The sequence below is a fragment of the Hypanus sabinus genome, chromosome 21 (genome assembly GCF_030144855.1).
Source record: "Hypanus sabinus isolate sHypSab1 chromosome 21, sHypSab1.hap1, whole genome shotgun sequence".
In the NCBI taxonomy this organism is placed as follows: Eukaryota; Metazoa; Chordata; class Chondrichthyes; order Myliobatiformes; family Dasyatidae; genus Hypanus; species Hypanus sabinus.
The window spans coordinates 56775295-56787357 of NC_082726.1; the positions used below are offsets into that span (position 1 = coordinate 56775295).

The following is a 12063-nucleotide window of genomic DNA, read 5'->3' on the forward strand; positions in this document are numbered from 1 at the left end:
TTAATGTGGCTAAATGCAAGGTTATCCACTTCGGTGGCAAGAACAGGAAAACAGATTATTATCTGAATGGTGGCTGATTAGGAAAAGGGGAGGTGCAACGAGACCTGGGTGTCATTGTACACCAGTCATTGAAGGTGGGCATGCAGGTACAGCAGGCAGTGAAAAAGGCAAATGGTATGTTGGCATTGATAGCAAGAAGATTCGAGTACAGGAGCAGGGAGGTTCTACTGCAGTTGTACAAGGACTTGGTGAGACCACACCTGGAGTATTGTGTGCAGTTTTGGTCCCCTAATCTGAGGAAAGACCTTCTTGCCATAGAGGGAGTACAAAGAAGGTTCACCAGATTGATTTCTGGGATGGCAGGACTTTCATATGAAGAAAGACTGGATCGACTAGGCTTATACTCACTGGAATTTAGAAGATTGAGGGGGGATCTTATTGAAACGTATAAAATTCTAAAGGGATTGGACAGGCTAGATGCAGGAAGATTGTTCCCGATGTTGGGGAAGTCCAGAACGAGGGGTCACAGTTTAAGGATAAAGGGGAAGCCTTTTAGGACCGAGATGAGGAAAAACTTCTTCACACAGAGAGTGGTGAATCTGTGGAATTCTGTGCCACAGGAAACAGTTGAGGCCGGTTCATTGGCTATATTTAAGAGGAAGTTAGATATGGCCCTTGTGGCTAAAGGGATCAGGGGGTATGGAGAGAAAGCAGGTACAGGGTTCTGAGTTGGATGATCAGCCATGATCATACTGAATGGCGGTGCAGGCTCGAAGGACCAAATGGCCTACTCCTGCACCTATTTTCTATGTTTCTAGCCTGTTGGTCCTGGCTTATATGCTGCGGTACCACTTGCCAGACAGAAGCAACTGAAACAGTTTAGGGTTGGGGTGACTGATGTCCCCGATGATCTCCCAGGCCCTTCTTTATGCACCTGCGGCTATAAATTTCCTCAACAGAGGGAAGTTCACATCCACAGATGTGCTGGGCTGACCGTACCACTCTCTGCAGTGCCCAGCAATCAAGGTTGGTGCGGTTCCTGTACCAGGCAGTGATACAGCCTGTCAGGATGCTCTCAATGATGCCCCTGTAGGTATGAGGTATTGGGGGCCCATGCCGAACTTCTTCAGTCACCTGAGGTGGAAGAGATGCTGTTGTGTTTCTTTTACTACACAGCCGGTGTGTGCAGTGCAGGTGAGATCTTCCGAGATGTGTATACTGAGAAACCATCACAAGTCATGGTTATGTGACCACTGATTTCAGGCGGACAGTCTCTGAAGAGTATTGATAAAGGCCGGTGTCTCCTGTATTGTGCCTTTACAATACAGGTGACCCCAGCCTTTATCAATACTCTTCAGGGATTGTCTGCCTGACATCAGTGGTCACATTGAAGAAGGCAATAGCAAACTACTTTGGTCAAAAAATTCATCAAGAACAATCATGGTCATAGACCATGATCATAGGACAGACAACACGGCAAAAATGAATGAATTAATCATTCAGGTGACTGTCAGCTCTTTCTGAATTTTTGTCTGGAGATCTCTCACCAGAGCCAATATGAATTCCTCAACAAATAAAAAAATTGGAATAATGGAGGCACAAGAGATTCTGCAGATGCTGGAAATCTTCAGCAACACACAAAAGGCTGGAGGATCTTAGCAAGTCTGATAGATTGTTAGAGGAAAATCAACAGTCAATGGTTCACTGTCTCAGCCTGAAATGCTGACTGTTCATTTCCTTCATAGATGCTGCCTAACCTCTTGAGTTCCTCCAGCATTTTTACATGTGTAAACACAAAGTACACTGCAGATGCTGTGGTCAAATCAACACGTACAAACAAGCTGGAGGAACTCAGCAGGTCGGGCAGCATCCTGGAAATGAACAGTCAACGTTTCAGGCTGAAGCCCTTCATCAGGACAGTACGAAGGTTCTCGGCCCAAAACGTTGGCTGCTCGTTTCCAAGGATGCTGCCCGACCTGCTGAGTTCCTCCAGCTTGTTTTTACATATGTGTTACATACTTAATGCCAGTTATGCTGCTGCCAGTTGGGGCAGCAATGAAGGTCATCCATCTCTGGCAGTGTTTAGGACTTCTTTCATCATGTCAGTAGCTTCCTCTTGTTTTCACTACGGTCAGTCTTGGAAGTCCTGGTGGAAACTCAGGAATATTGCCACACTCAGCTTAAGGATTTTTCATTGCCGTTTCTGTAATAAGTTTTGTTTGACCAGTCAGAGTTGTTAGCCCTGAGCTGTACCCCTCAACCTGGAGGACTGGTGGACCACTCTTAGTCTGACCTCTACCCTTTGACCTGTTTGGTATGAGTGACCCTACCAAGAGCCAAAACATAAAGTCCTGACTCCAGCCAACGTAGCTCTCTAGGTCATTGAGACGTAGAAGTTTCCAAACACTACGTTAAGGTTGTAGTCCTCTTGGAGGTGCGAGTGTGTTACATAAGGAATAATTATGTCACTGTTATGTTATTACATGTTAGGTAAACGTCTTTTATTACAACAATGATAAAGTCCTTTATTGGCTGTTACATACTTAACAGGTGTACTGAGATCATTGAAGGTGCTGGGTTGTGGAACAGGGTTGTGGTAACACCACTTCCCCCCCTCTACTCCTCTCCACAGTTCCAGTCTCTTGGTCAACAGTTGCCATTAATGATGACAAGTTTCCCCAACAAATTGTCCCCCACCTTTCTAGAAAATCCCTCTCTATAATTCCAATTCTAAAGCATGCAAGCTTTTTTTCCCCTCAGGTTGGCTGAGACTAGAACTAGAAGTCTTAGATCTATGATGGAAGGTGAAATCTTTAAGAGGGAATCTTCTTCACTCAGAGGATGGTGAGATTGTGGAACAAGTTACCAGTGGAAGTGATAGATGTTGGTCCTATTGTAACATTTAAGAGAAGTTTGGATAAGTACATGGATGGGGGGGCTGGTGGTGTTGGTGGTGTTTGGAGGGATATAGTCCAGGTGCAGGTAGCTGGGACCAGGTCGAAGATCAGTTTGACATACATGGGCCAAATGGCTTGTTGCTGTGATGTAATACTTCACAACTCAATGACTAGTGCTTGCTTATTGTTTTCCAACAGGGGACCCATGCCGACAGCCAAACCAGTTGACCGTTAATGACCTGGAGCCTTGCACAGATCCAATTGCTTTAAACTATTTCGAGGGAAGCGCAGCTCCGTTTGGGATTATTATTGTGATACTCTGCTGTTTACCATTGGGTCAGTGAACACCTCTCCTCTTCACACTAAACATATTTTACAGTTCAGCTGTTACTTTTAGATTGATAGAACCTGCTTAAGATACACAAGTCAAAAAATCCAGAAGTAATTGAAACATGTTCATAGAGTCATATGCATGGAACCAGGCCCGTTGGGCCAACTAGTCTATGCTGACCGAGATGTCCCATTCGCCAGTGTTTGGCCCTTCCTGCCTGTTAATGCCATTGACGTTTAGGGAAGCAGTGTAGGCCCTCCAGCTCTGTCTGTCCATATCATCGGACACAGATAAAGAAGGATTCTTCATTGCTGTTTCCATAACAATTTTATTTGACCAGCCAGGGTTGTTAGCCCTGAGCTGAACCCCCAAACCTGGAGGACTGGTGGACCACCTTTAGTCTGGCTTCTACCCTTTGACCTGTTTGGCATGGTGACCCGACCAAGAGCCAACACGTAATGGCCTGACTCCAGCCAACATAGCTCTCCAGGTCATTGAGGCACGCAAGCCTCCAAACCCTACGACAAGGTTGTGGTCCTCTTGAAGGAGTGTTTGTCCTATGACCTTCTAATCCTTTCCAATCTATGAATCTGTCCAACTGTCTTTTAAATAGTATGGAATGTTATGGTAACATAGTATTTCAAGCAATCACTCTACCATGCCAGCAATCACTGATCAGGGTTTGATTCCAGCCACCGCCTGTAAGGAACTTGTTCTCCCCATGAGAGGTGTTAAGAGTACTGAATGGAATTATATTGAAGCAATATGTGCAGAACAGGAGACAAAATGTGAGGGAACCAGCTATGGAAGTGAAATATCAATTACTGCTTACAGAGGAGTGCTTCGATTCATTGATTAAGTAAATGTGTAGTTGTTTAAACTTGCAACTAAATGCTAAAATAAGAAGTTAACTATTAATTTTATGCATGGAAATGGTTGATGATTGGATTGTTTCCTTGTTTTGAGGGGGAACCCTGTACACCACGCATATCCACTCAGTGGCCACTTTATTAGTTACACTTGTACACTTGTTCACTAATGCAACAATCTAATCAGCCAATCATGTGGCACCCCCAGGCATAAATGCATGCAGACATGGTCAAGAGATTCAGTTGTTGTTCAAGCCAAGCATCAGAATGGGGAAGAAATGTGATCAAACTGACTTTGACCGTGGAATGATTGTTGGTGATAGACAGGTTGGTTGGAGTGTCTCAGATCTGCCGATCCGGGATTTTCATGCTCAACAGTGTCCGGAGTTTACAGAGGATGGTGGGAAAAACAAAATAAACATCCAGTGAGTGGCAGTTCTAGGGTGAAAATGCTTTGTTGATGAGAGAGGTCAGAGGAGAATGGCCAGACTGATTAAAGCTGACAAGAAGACAACAGTAACTCAAATAACCAATGCTACAACAGTGGTTTGCAGAAGAGCATCTCTGAATGCACAACCCGTCAAACCTTGAAGTAGATGGGCCACAGCAACTGAAGATCACAAACATACACTCAGTGGCCTCAGGAGGTTCCTAATAAAGTGGCCACTGAGTGTATTTTTTAAGTACATGACACACAACTAGCCTTGTGAAATGGGGAAGAATTCAGTGTCAGACTGTTTATTTGTCAAAGAATTGTTCAAAGATTTATGAAGACATGCAAATCATGCTTTATTTTCCAGTGTGCTTGGTGCCTGCTTATGCAGTGGCTTTTTACCGTAAAACACAGTTCAAGAAACTACAGAAGAAGAACAGGCAGGAATCGGTAAGGAAGAAGACTGAACCTGCTGCAGGATTCAGAGGTAATCCAATCCTTGTTTTTACAGGAGAAGAGTACTTTGATATCCAAAGATTGTAGTTAAAGGAGCTGTGTGCTTTCACTCCCCTGACCTTCTTATCAAGTCAATGTCAAGCCCAGACAGTTGTGGTCCTATGAACTGTCTGGGCTTTCTTTAAGTACAAATTTTTGAATAGATGTTAGACAATCTCAACCAGACTGAACAGGGCATGAGGTAAATAAGATCAAGTCAAGTCAAGTTGCTTTTATTGACATTTCAACCATAACTGCTGGTACAGTACACAGTAAAAACAAAACAACGTTCCCCCAGGACCATGGTGCTACATGAAACAACACAAAACTACATTAGACTTCAGACCTACACGGGACTACATAAAGTGCTCAAAATAGTGCAAGACAGTATAATAATTAATTAACAAGACAATAGGCACAGTAAAGGGCAAATTACAATATAATAATAAATGATGTAAATATAAACAATGACAACATGAGTGAATCTGCAGATGCTGGAAATAAATAAAAACACAAAATGCTGGCAGAACTCAGCAGGCCAGACAGCATCTATGGGAGGAGGTAGTGACGACGTTTCGGGCCGAAACCCTTCATCAGGAGTGAAGTAACATGGGATGGTCGAGGGGGGATAAGAAGTGGGGGGAGGGATAAAGTAGAGAGCTAGGAAGTGATCGGCTGGAAGGAAATGGGAAATTCCTCCCCCATCCCTCCCCACAGACCTCCCTCCGGGCACTCATCCCTGCAAATGGAAGAAGTGCTACACCTGCCCCCACACTTCTTCCCTCACCACCATCCCAGGCCCCAGATAGTCCTTTCAGGTGAGGCACCATTTCACCTGCAAGTCAACTGGGGTGATATACTGTATCCGGTGCTCCCGATGTGGCCATTTATACACTGGGGAGACCCGCCGCAGACTGGGAGACCATTTCGCCGAACACCGGCGCTCGGTCCTCCAGCAGTGGCGGGATCTCCCTGCGGCCACACACTTTAATTCCACAGACCACTCCCACTCCGACATGTCTATCCATGGCCTCCTCTACCGTCAAGATGAGGCCACACGCAGGTCGATGGAGCAATACCTTATCTCCCGCCTAGGTAGCCTCCTTCCTGCCGGCATGAACATCCAACTCACTGTTGATACCCCTGCCCCCCACCCTTACCCCCATCCCTACCTATTATTTTAGTCTGGTTCTTTCTCTCTCTCTTTTTCCCCCCTCACTATAATCTCTCCCCAGCCCTACCTTTCTTTCTCTTTTATTTCCAATAATTCTCCACCTTCCCCCTAGCCCTTTTCCCTTCAGCCTATCACTTCCCAGCTCTCTACTTCATCCCTCCCCCCACTTCTTATCCCCCCTCGACCATCCCAGGTTACTTCACTCCTGATGAAAGGTTTCAGCCCGAAACGTCGTCACTACCTCCTCCCATAGATGCTGTCTGGCCTGCTGAGTTCTGTCAGCATTTTGTGTTTTTATTAAATGTAAACAATGTTTTAGCAAGAATTGAGATAGAATATGTTGAAATGAAATTCACAAATGCTGCTGGACCTGTTCTACGTACTGCAGTCCTATTATTGATCTGGCACCTTCCTTTGGAAAAGATAAGAACGGATGTAATCAAGGGGAGATGTATATTGAAATGAATTACAAAAGACAGAAACTGGAAACAACACACACACAATGCTGGAGGAACTCAGCAGGTCAGGCAGTATCTATGGATTCTCCTTCAGGGCAGGAAAGATAGAGGGCAAAAGCCAAAGTTTAAAGGTGGGGGAAGGGGAAGGAGTACAAGCTGGCAGGTGATAGGTGAGGGGGAAGGTGGGTTGGGAGGAGGAGGAATGTGAGAAGGTGGAAGGTGCTAGGTGTAAAAGGCAAAGGACTGAAGAAGAAGAAGACAGTAGACCATGGAAGAAAGCAAGAGGAATGTGAAGGTAACGCATACAAAATGCTGGTGGAACGCAGCAGGCCAGGCAGCATCTATAGGGAGAAGCGCTGTCGACGTTTCGGGCCGAGACCCTTCATCAGGAGGAATGTGAAGGTGATGGGCTGGTCTCATGAGGATGTCTACTCAAGGCCAATAGATTATTTAGGGTTAATTTTTAGTTGAGGCTCCATTAGTTGGAAGGACACGGCAGTCTTTAATTATTTCCAAAGAAATAGCATGATTAGAATGTGAGAGAGAAGATGGTGATGTAGAATGATGTAACCCTAACCATAAACTATGCTTCTGTCAGGGGAGGTGTCATTTTGGACTAGAGGGTTCACAATGTTACCTTTTGGCCCTGATGCTTCTTGTACCCCATCTAATCGGGTAAAACTCAAGCACCAAACTGTGCCCATCCCCAGCTAAGCCTCATGTTCTCTACCAGGTGCAGGGTAGAAGCCTTCAAGCACCAGGTATAAGGCTTCTGACATCCTGCCAGCACAGCTGCTCCACAAGAAAACCACCCAGAGACTTCACTAATAGCGTTCTGATTGTGCACACTCCAAATGTCTGATGATCGGAAGCACTGAGCAGCACTTGAAAACATTTGAATAAATAAGCAGATTGATGTAAAGGATGTAAAATTGAAGGCGAAGTATGTAAAACTGTTCAGTGACACTCACACTGTCTACCATGAACAGAATACCTTCTTCCTGCCCTTACTCCAATTTCCTCCATTCCCCACACATTCATGAGGCTATCTAAAGGCCACTTAAACATCTCTGATGTGTCTGCTTCCACCACTGCACTTGGCAGCTTGTTTCAGGCTCTTGCAACACACACAAAATGCTGGTGGAACTCAGCAGGCCAGGCAGCATCTATAGGAAGCAGTCGACGTTTTGGGCTGAGAACCTTTGTCAGGTCCTTTTGGGCCTGCTGGGTTGGGAGAGGCTGTATCTCTTAAAAAAATAACCTAAGATGTTAATCCCTTAAATATAAGTGACTAACTCCACCATCTGTTCCATCCTCTAGTCTCGGAATGGCAGGGACCCAAAGAACCACTGCGACCGGTAGACCTTTGCTTCGATTCCAATTATTGCATCAGGGTCCTGGACAGCAAGCGCTCCCTGACCCGCATCATTAACCTCACCAAGGACATGCACCTTATCACATCAAACAGTGATCAGAGGGTTTTGCTGCTTAAAGTTCCCAAGGAGTACGACCTGGTGAGTAGCTCTGCTTGTTATGGACTTCCTGCACCTCGATGTCATTGAAACATAGCAGTTAACGTAACGTTTTATAGTGCCAGCAATCTGGGTTCAATTCCCTCCGCTACCTGTAGGAAGTCTGTACGCTCTCCCTGTGACCATGTGGGTTTCCTCTGAGTGCTCCAGCTTCCCCCAAATACATACGAATAAGTAGGTTAATTGGTCAGATGGCAGGAAGAATCTGTCACCATGCTGTATCTCTAAAAAAATAAAGAACTGAAGCACAGAAACAAGCCATTTGGCCCATCTAGTCCATGCCAAAATATTACTCTGCTAGGTCCATTGACTATAGCCTCCATATCTCTTCCATCTAAGCCTAGCTGGTCTGGGCTTGTGTTAATACTCCAGTAGAATCTCCATCTGATTTTCTTAAGCATATCTTTACATCCCTCTGTTCCTTCATCTCCTGAGAATTTATCCAGCTTCCCCTGAGTGACGTATCTGTTACTCACCTCCACAGGTTACTCTGCTGGCCTCCCATGTCCCACCACTCTTTGGGTAGAGGTATTTCATTATGTTTCCTGCTGGAACCATTGGCAGCTTCCTTACATTCCCAGGATACAATTGTACCATGGTTCACTGGTTCAATTTAATGTCAGAGATGTATGCAGTATCCAACCTGATATTCTTACTTTTTGCAGACATCCATGAAACAGAAAAAAAAGCAAAGATGAACGACAGAAACATCAAAAACCTAAAGCTCCCCTCCCCCCACACACACAAGCAGCAGAAAAGGCATCAACTCTCCCACTCCCCCTTCCCTCACATGCCTCAGCAAAAGAACTGACCCTCACCTCCCCCCAACATGCAAGCAATAGCAAAGCCCCCCGAGAGACCATGATCTGGAGTCCATCAGTATACTACCGTCCATCCCAACACTTCGGTATCTCAGACAGTCCCTCTCCCTCACTAGCGAGGGACCATAGAACCTCCCAATCTTGCTCCACAGTTCGCTAAGATCTTGGCCGGAGCTTCACTTATAAACCTTGAACCTCCATAAACCCATCCATCTCACCTTGGATTACTGACTCACCCTCCAAAGTTCTGCAAAATCAAGAATTCCAAAGTTTCACAATTGTCTGAGACGTGCAGCTAACCTCTTATTTTGAAACCATGGCCCACAGTCACAGATTTCTTTTCCACTCAGCACTTACCCTGACAAACTCTCACACAAACCAATTGTTCCATTACATCACCTCTTGTTCTTCTAAGCACCAATAAATACAGTCTAAATTCATGGTGTCCAAGAAAGGACCAAATACGTTGCACCAAATCCGCTGGTGATACCAAGGAAAACAAAAGCACAGGACAATGAAGGGACATTTAATAGAAGTGTACAAAATTATCAAAGGAATAGGTAGGTTAAATGCAAGGCTGCTGTTTCTATAGAGATTGGGTGAGACTAGAACTAGGGGTCATGGGTTAAAGGTGAAAGGTGAGATATCTAAGGGGAACTTCAGAGGATGTTGAGAGGGTGGAATGAGTGGCCGGCAGAAATGATGGTATGCTGGTTTGATTTCAACATGTAAGAGAAATTTGGATACCACCATAGATAGGAGGGGTATGGAGGGCTATGGCCCAGGTGTGGATTCGTGGCACCAGGTAGAATAATAGTTCAGTATGGACTAGATGGGCTGAAAGGCTTATTTTTGTGCTGTAGTGCTCTGTGACTGTATGATTCCAGGTGATTACAGATCAGAGTGTTTGCAATGGGATAGGGATAGGTTCAAGCAATTGATTCACTATTGTTACATGCGCCAACATATCATTCCATGCATAAATACAAAAAAGGGTGGTACAAGCGTGGAACAAGCTGCCAGCAGAAGTGGTAGCAGTGTGTTCAATAGTAATATTTAAGAGAAGTTTAGGTAGGTACATGCATGAGAGGAGTATGCGGGGCTATGGTCCAGGTGTGGGTATATGGTATTAGGCAGAAAATCAGGGCGGCACAGACTAGGTTGGCCAAATGCCCTGGTTTTGTGCTGTACTGCGTTGTGACTCTGTGACTATGGTACAATGCAGTCGGTCCTTCCTTGGAGACCATGAATTTTGACTGTATTTAGTCAGCACTGATCCACTAGTTATAGGCTGTCAACTTGGAGATGACCCATTCAGCCCAACTCTCCAATGAGTTGAAAAACGGAAGGGCTTCACTTTTACTCTCTGTCTCATTGGCACAGCAGAGAGATTCACAGGTGCTTTATCTAATTGACAGTTAGTTCAGGGCTTGTGGCTTAACAGTGGACAAAGCATTTCTGTGGGATTTACCATGGCAATGCTCACTTCTAAACTGGATCATATCAGAGCCAACTTTTCTCATAAAATTCACACAGGGATGGGTCCACAAAGAAGGACATGTCAAGCAGATAGACAAGCAGCAAGACATTTGTTTCATGCACTGCCTAGCCAATGATCCAAACATCTAGGCTGATACAGCACTACACTAGTCTCTATTAGACAAGAACTAATGTGTGCTTGTTTCTATATAATATTCTGTGATTTGATAATGGTGACCTAATTTTATTATAAATATTAGAAAATAAGTACATATACACCTTCTTATTCCTCAGCTCCATTCCATTACAATTACAGTGAAGAGTCTTGCATCCATTTGCACAAATAAGAGGGAATGTTGTTTAATGATGGACATCTAACACAGTAGTGTTACCTATAGCTGTGTTATTTTTGTCTCTCTCCTATAATAGGTGCTGTTGTTTGACACAGAGGAGGACCATGACGATTTCATTGAGCAGCTCAGGGAGCAACTCGAGAAGAATAGGGCCCATCTACTCATGAATGAGACTAGCCAGAGAACGATCTTCAAAGAAGCGGTCACTAAACAGCAGCGAAGCCAGATTTTGGATACATTTTTCCGGAGGGTATTTGCACAGGTAGGACAGAAATGGCAAACTGAGGTGCTACCCAATAGTTCAGTCACGCTGGGCATAAATCACACTAGAGATGGCTTCTGAAGTGATCCAGGAATCTCACCCACAAATATTCTTTCTACATTCGAGGGCCAAGTTAATGACTGCCAATTTAATGACAGGAAATGCCAACTTTTGGTTGATACCTGTATGCATGAATGGGAAGTTGAATGTACAAGAAAATGCAAAAAGAAGTTTGCCTTATTTCCCAAAGCCACTGTCAGTCCTTTCCCCTTCTCTGCCAGGTCAGAATTCCATGCGGCCTTCCCAGAGAAACGTATCCAAGCATCTAGGCTGGTTCAGCGGTGCAGTACTGAGGAGGTACTGAAATTTCAAAGATGTATGCTTTCTGATGAGACATTAAACTGAAGGCACATCTACCCTCTCATGAGACTGTAAGTCCATAAAATATAGGAGGAGAATAGGCCATTTGGCAAATTGAGTCTGACATTCAATCATGGCTAATTTTTCTTAACCCCATTTTCCTGCCTGCAAACCTTAACCACCTTTTCTAATCACCCATCAAGTTCTGCCTTAAATACATCCAATGACTTGGGCTCCATGGTCCGCAATGGCAGAAAATTCCAGAGATTCACCACACTCTGAATCTTAAAAAATTCCTTCTCATCTTGTTTTTAAAGGGATAATAAGGCTGTGCCCTGGATCCTAGACTTTCCTACTGAAACATCCTCTCCTCATCCACTCCTCATCCACTCTACCCAGGCCTTTCAGTACCTGGGCAGGTTTCACAGTTATCCAGTTCGTTCTTCCGAATTCTATTGAGTACAGGCTCATGGACATCAAACGCTAGATAAGAGATCCCATGGCTCTGCGTAAATAGGGAGATTCTTGCTGGAACCCCAGCCAATAGTAACTGAAAACATGGCTAAAATTTAAGTTTGCATTTGAGAACTGATTTGGGA

The 12063-nt window shown here is 44.6% G+C and overlaps 1 protein-coding gene across 1 annotated transcript in view; it reads left to right on the forward strand.

Annotated features, from left to right (window-relative positions):
- LOC132379077 (dual oxidase 1-like) overlaps positions 1–12063 on the forward strand; it is a 122374-nt gene that overhangs the window by 50133 nt on the left and 60178 nt on the right. The window contains exons 15-18 of the mRNA XM_059946616.1: positions 3096–3233; positions 4898–5017; positions 7978–8171; positions 10919–11104. Coding sequence (XP_059802599.1) covers positions 3096–3233; positions 4898–5017; positions 7978–8171; positions 10919–11104 — 638 coding nt within the window. The remainder of the gene's footprint in view (positions 1–3095; positions 3234–4897; positions 5018–7977; positions 8172–10918; positions 11105–12063) is intronic.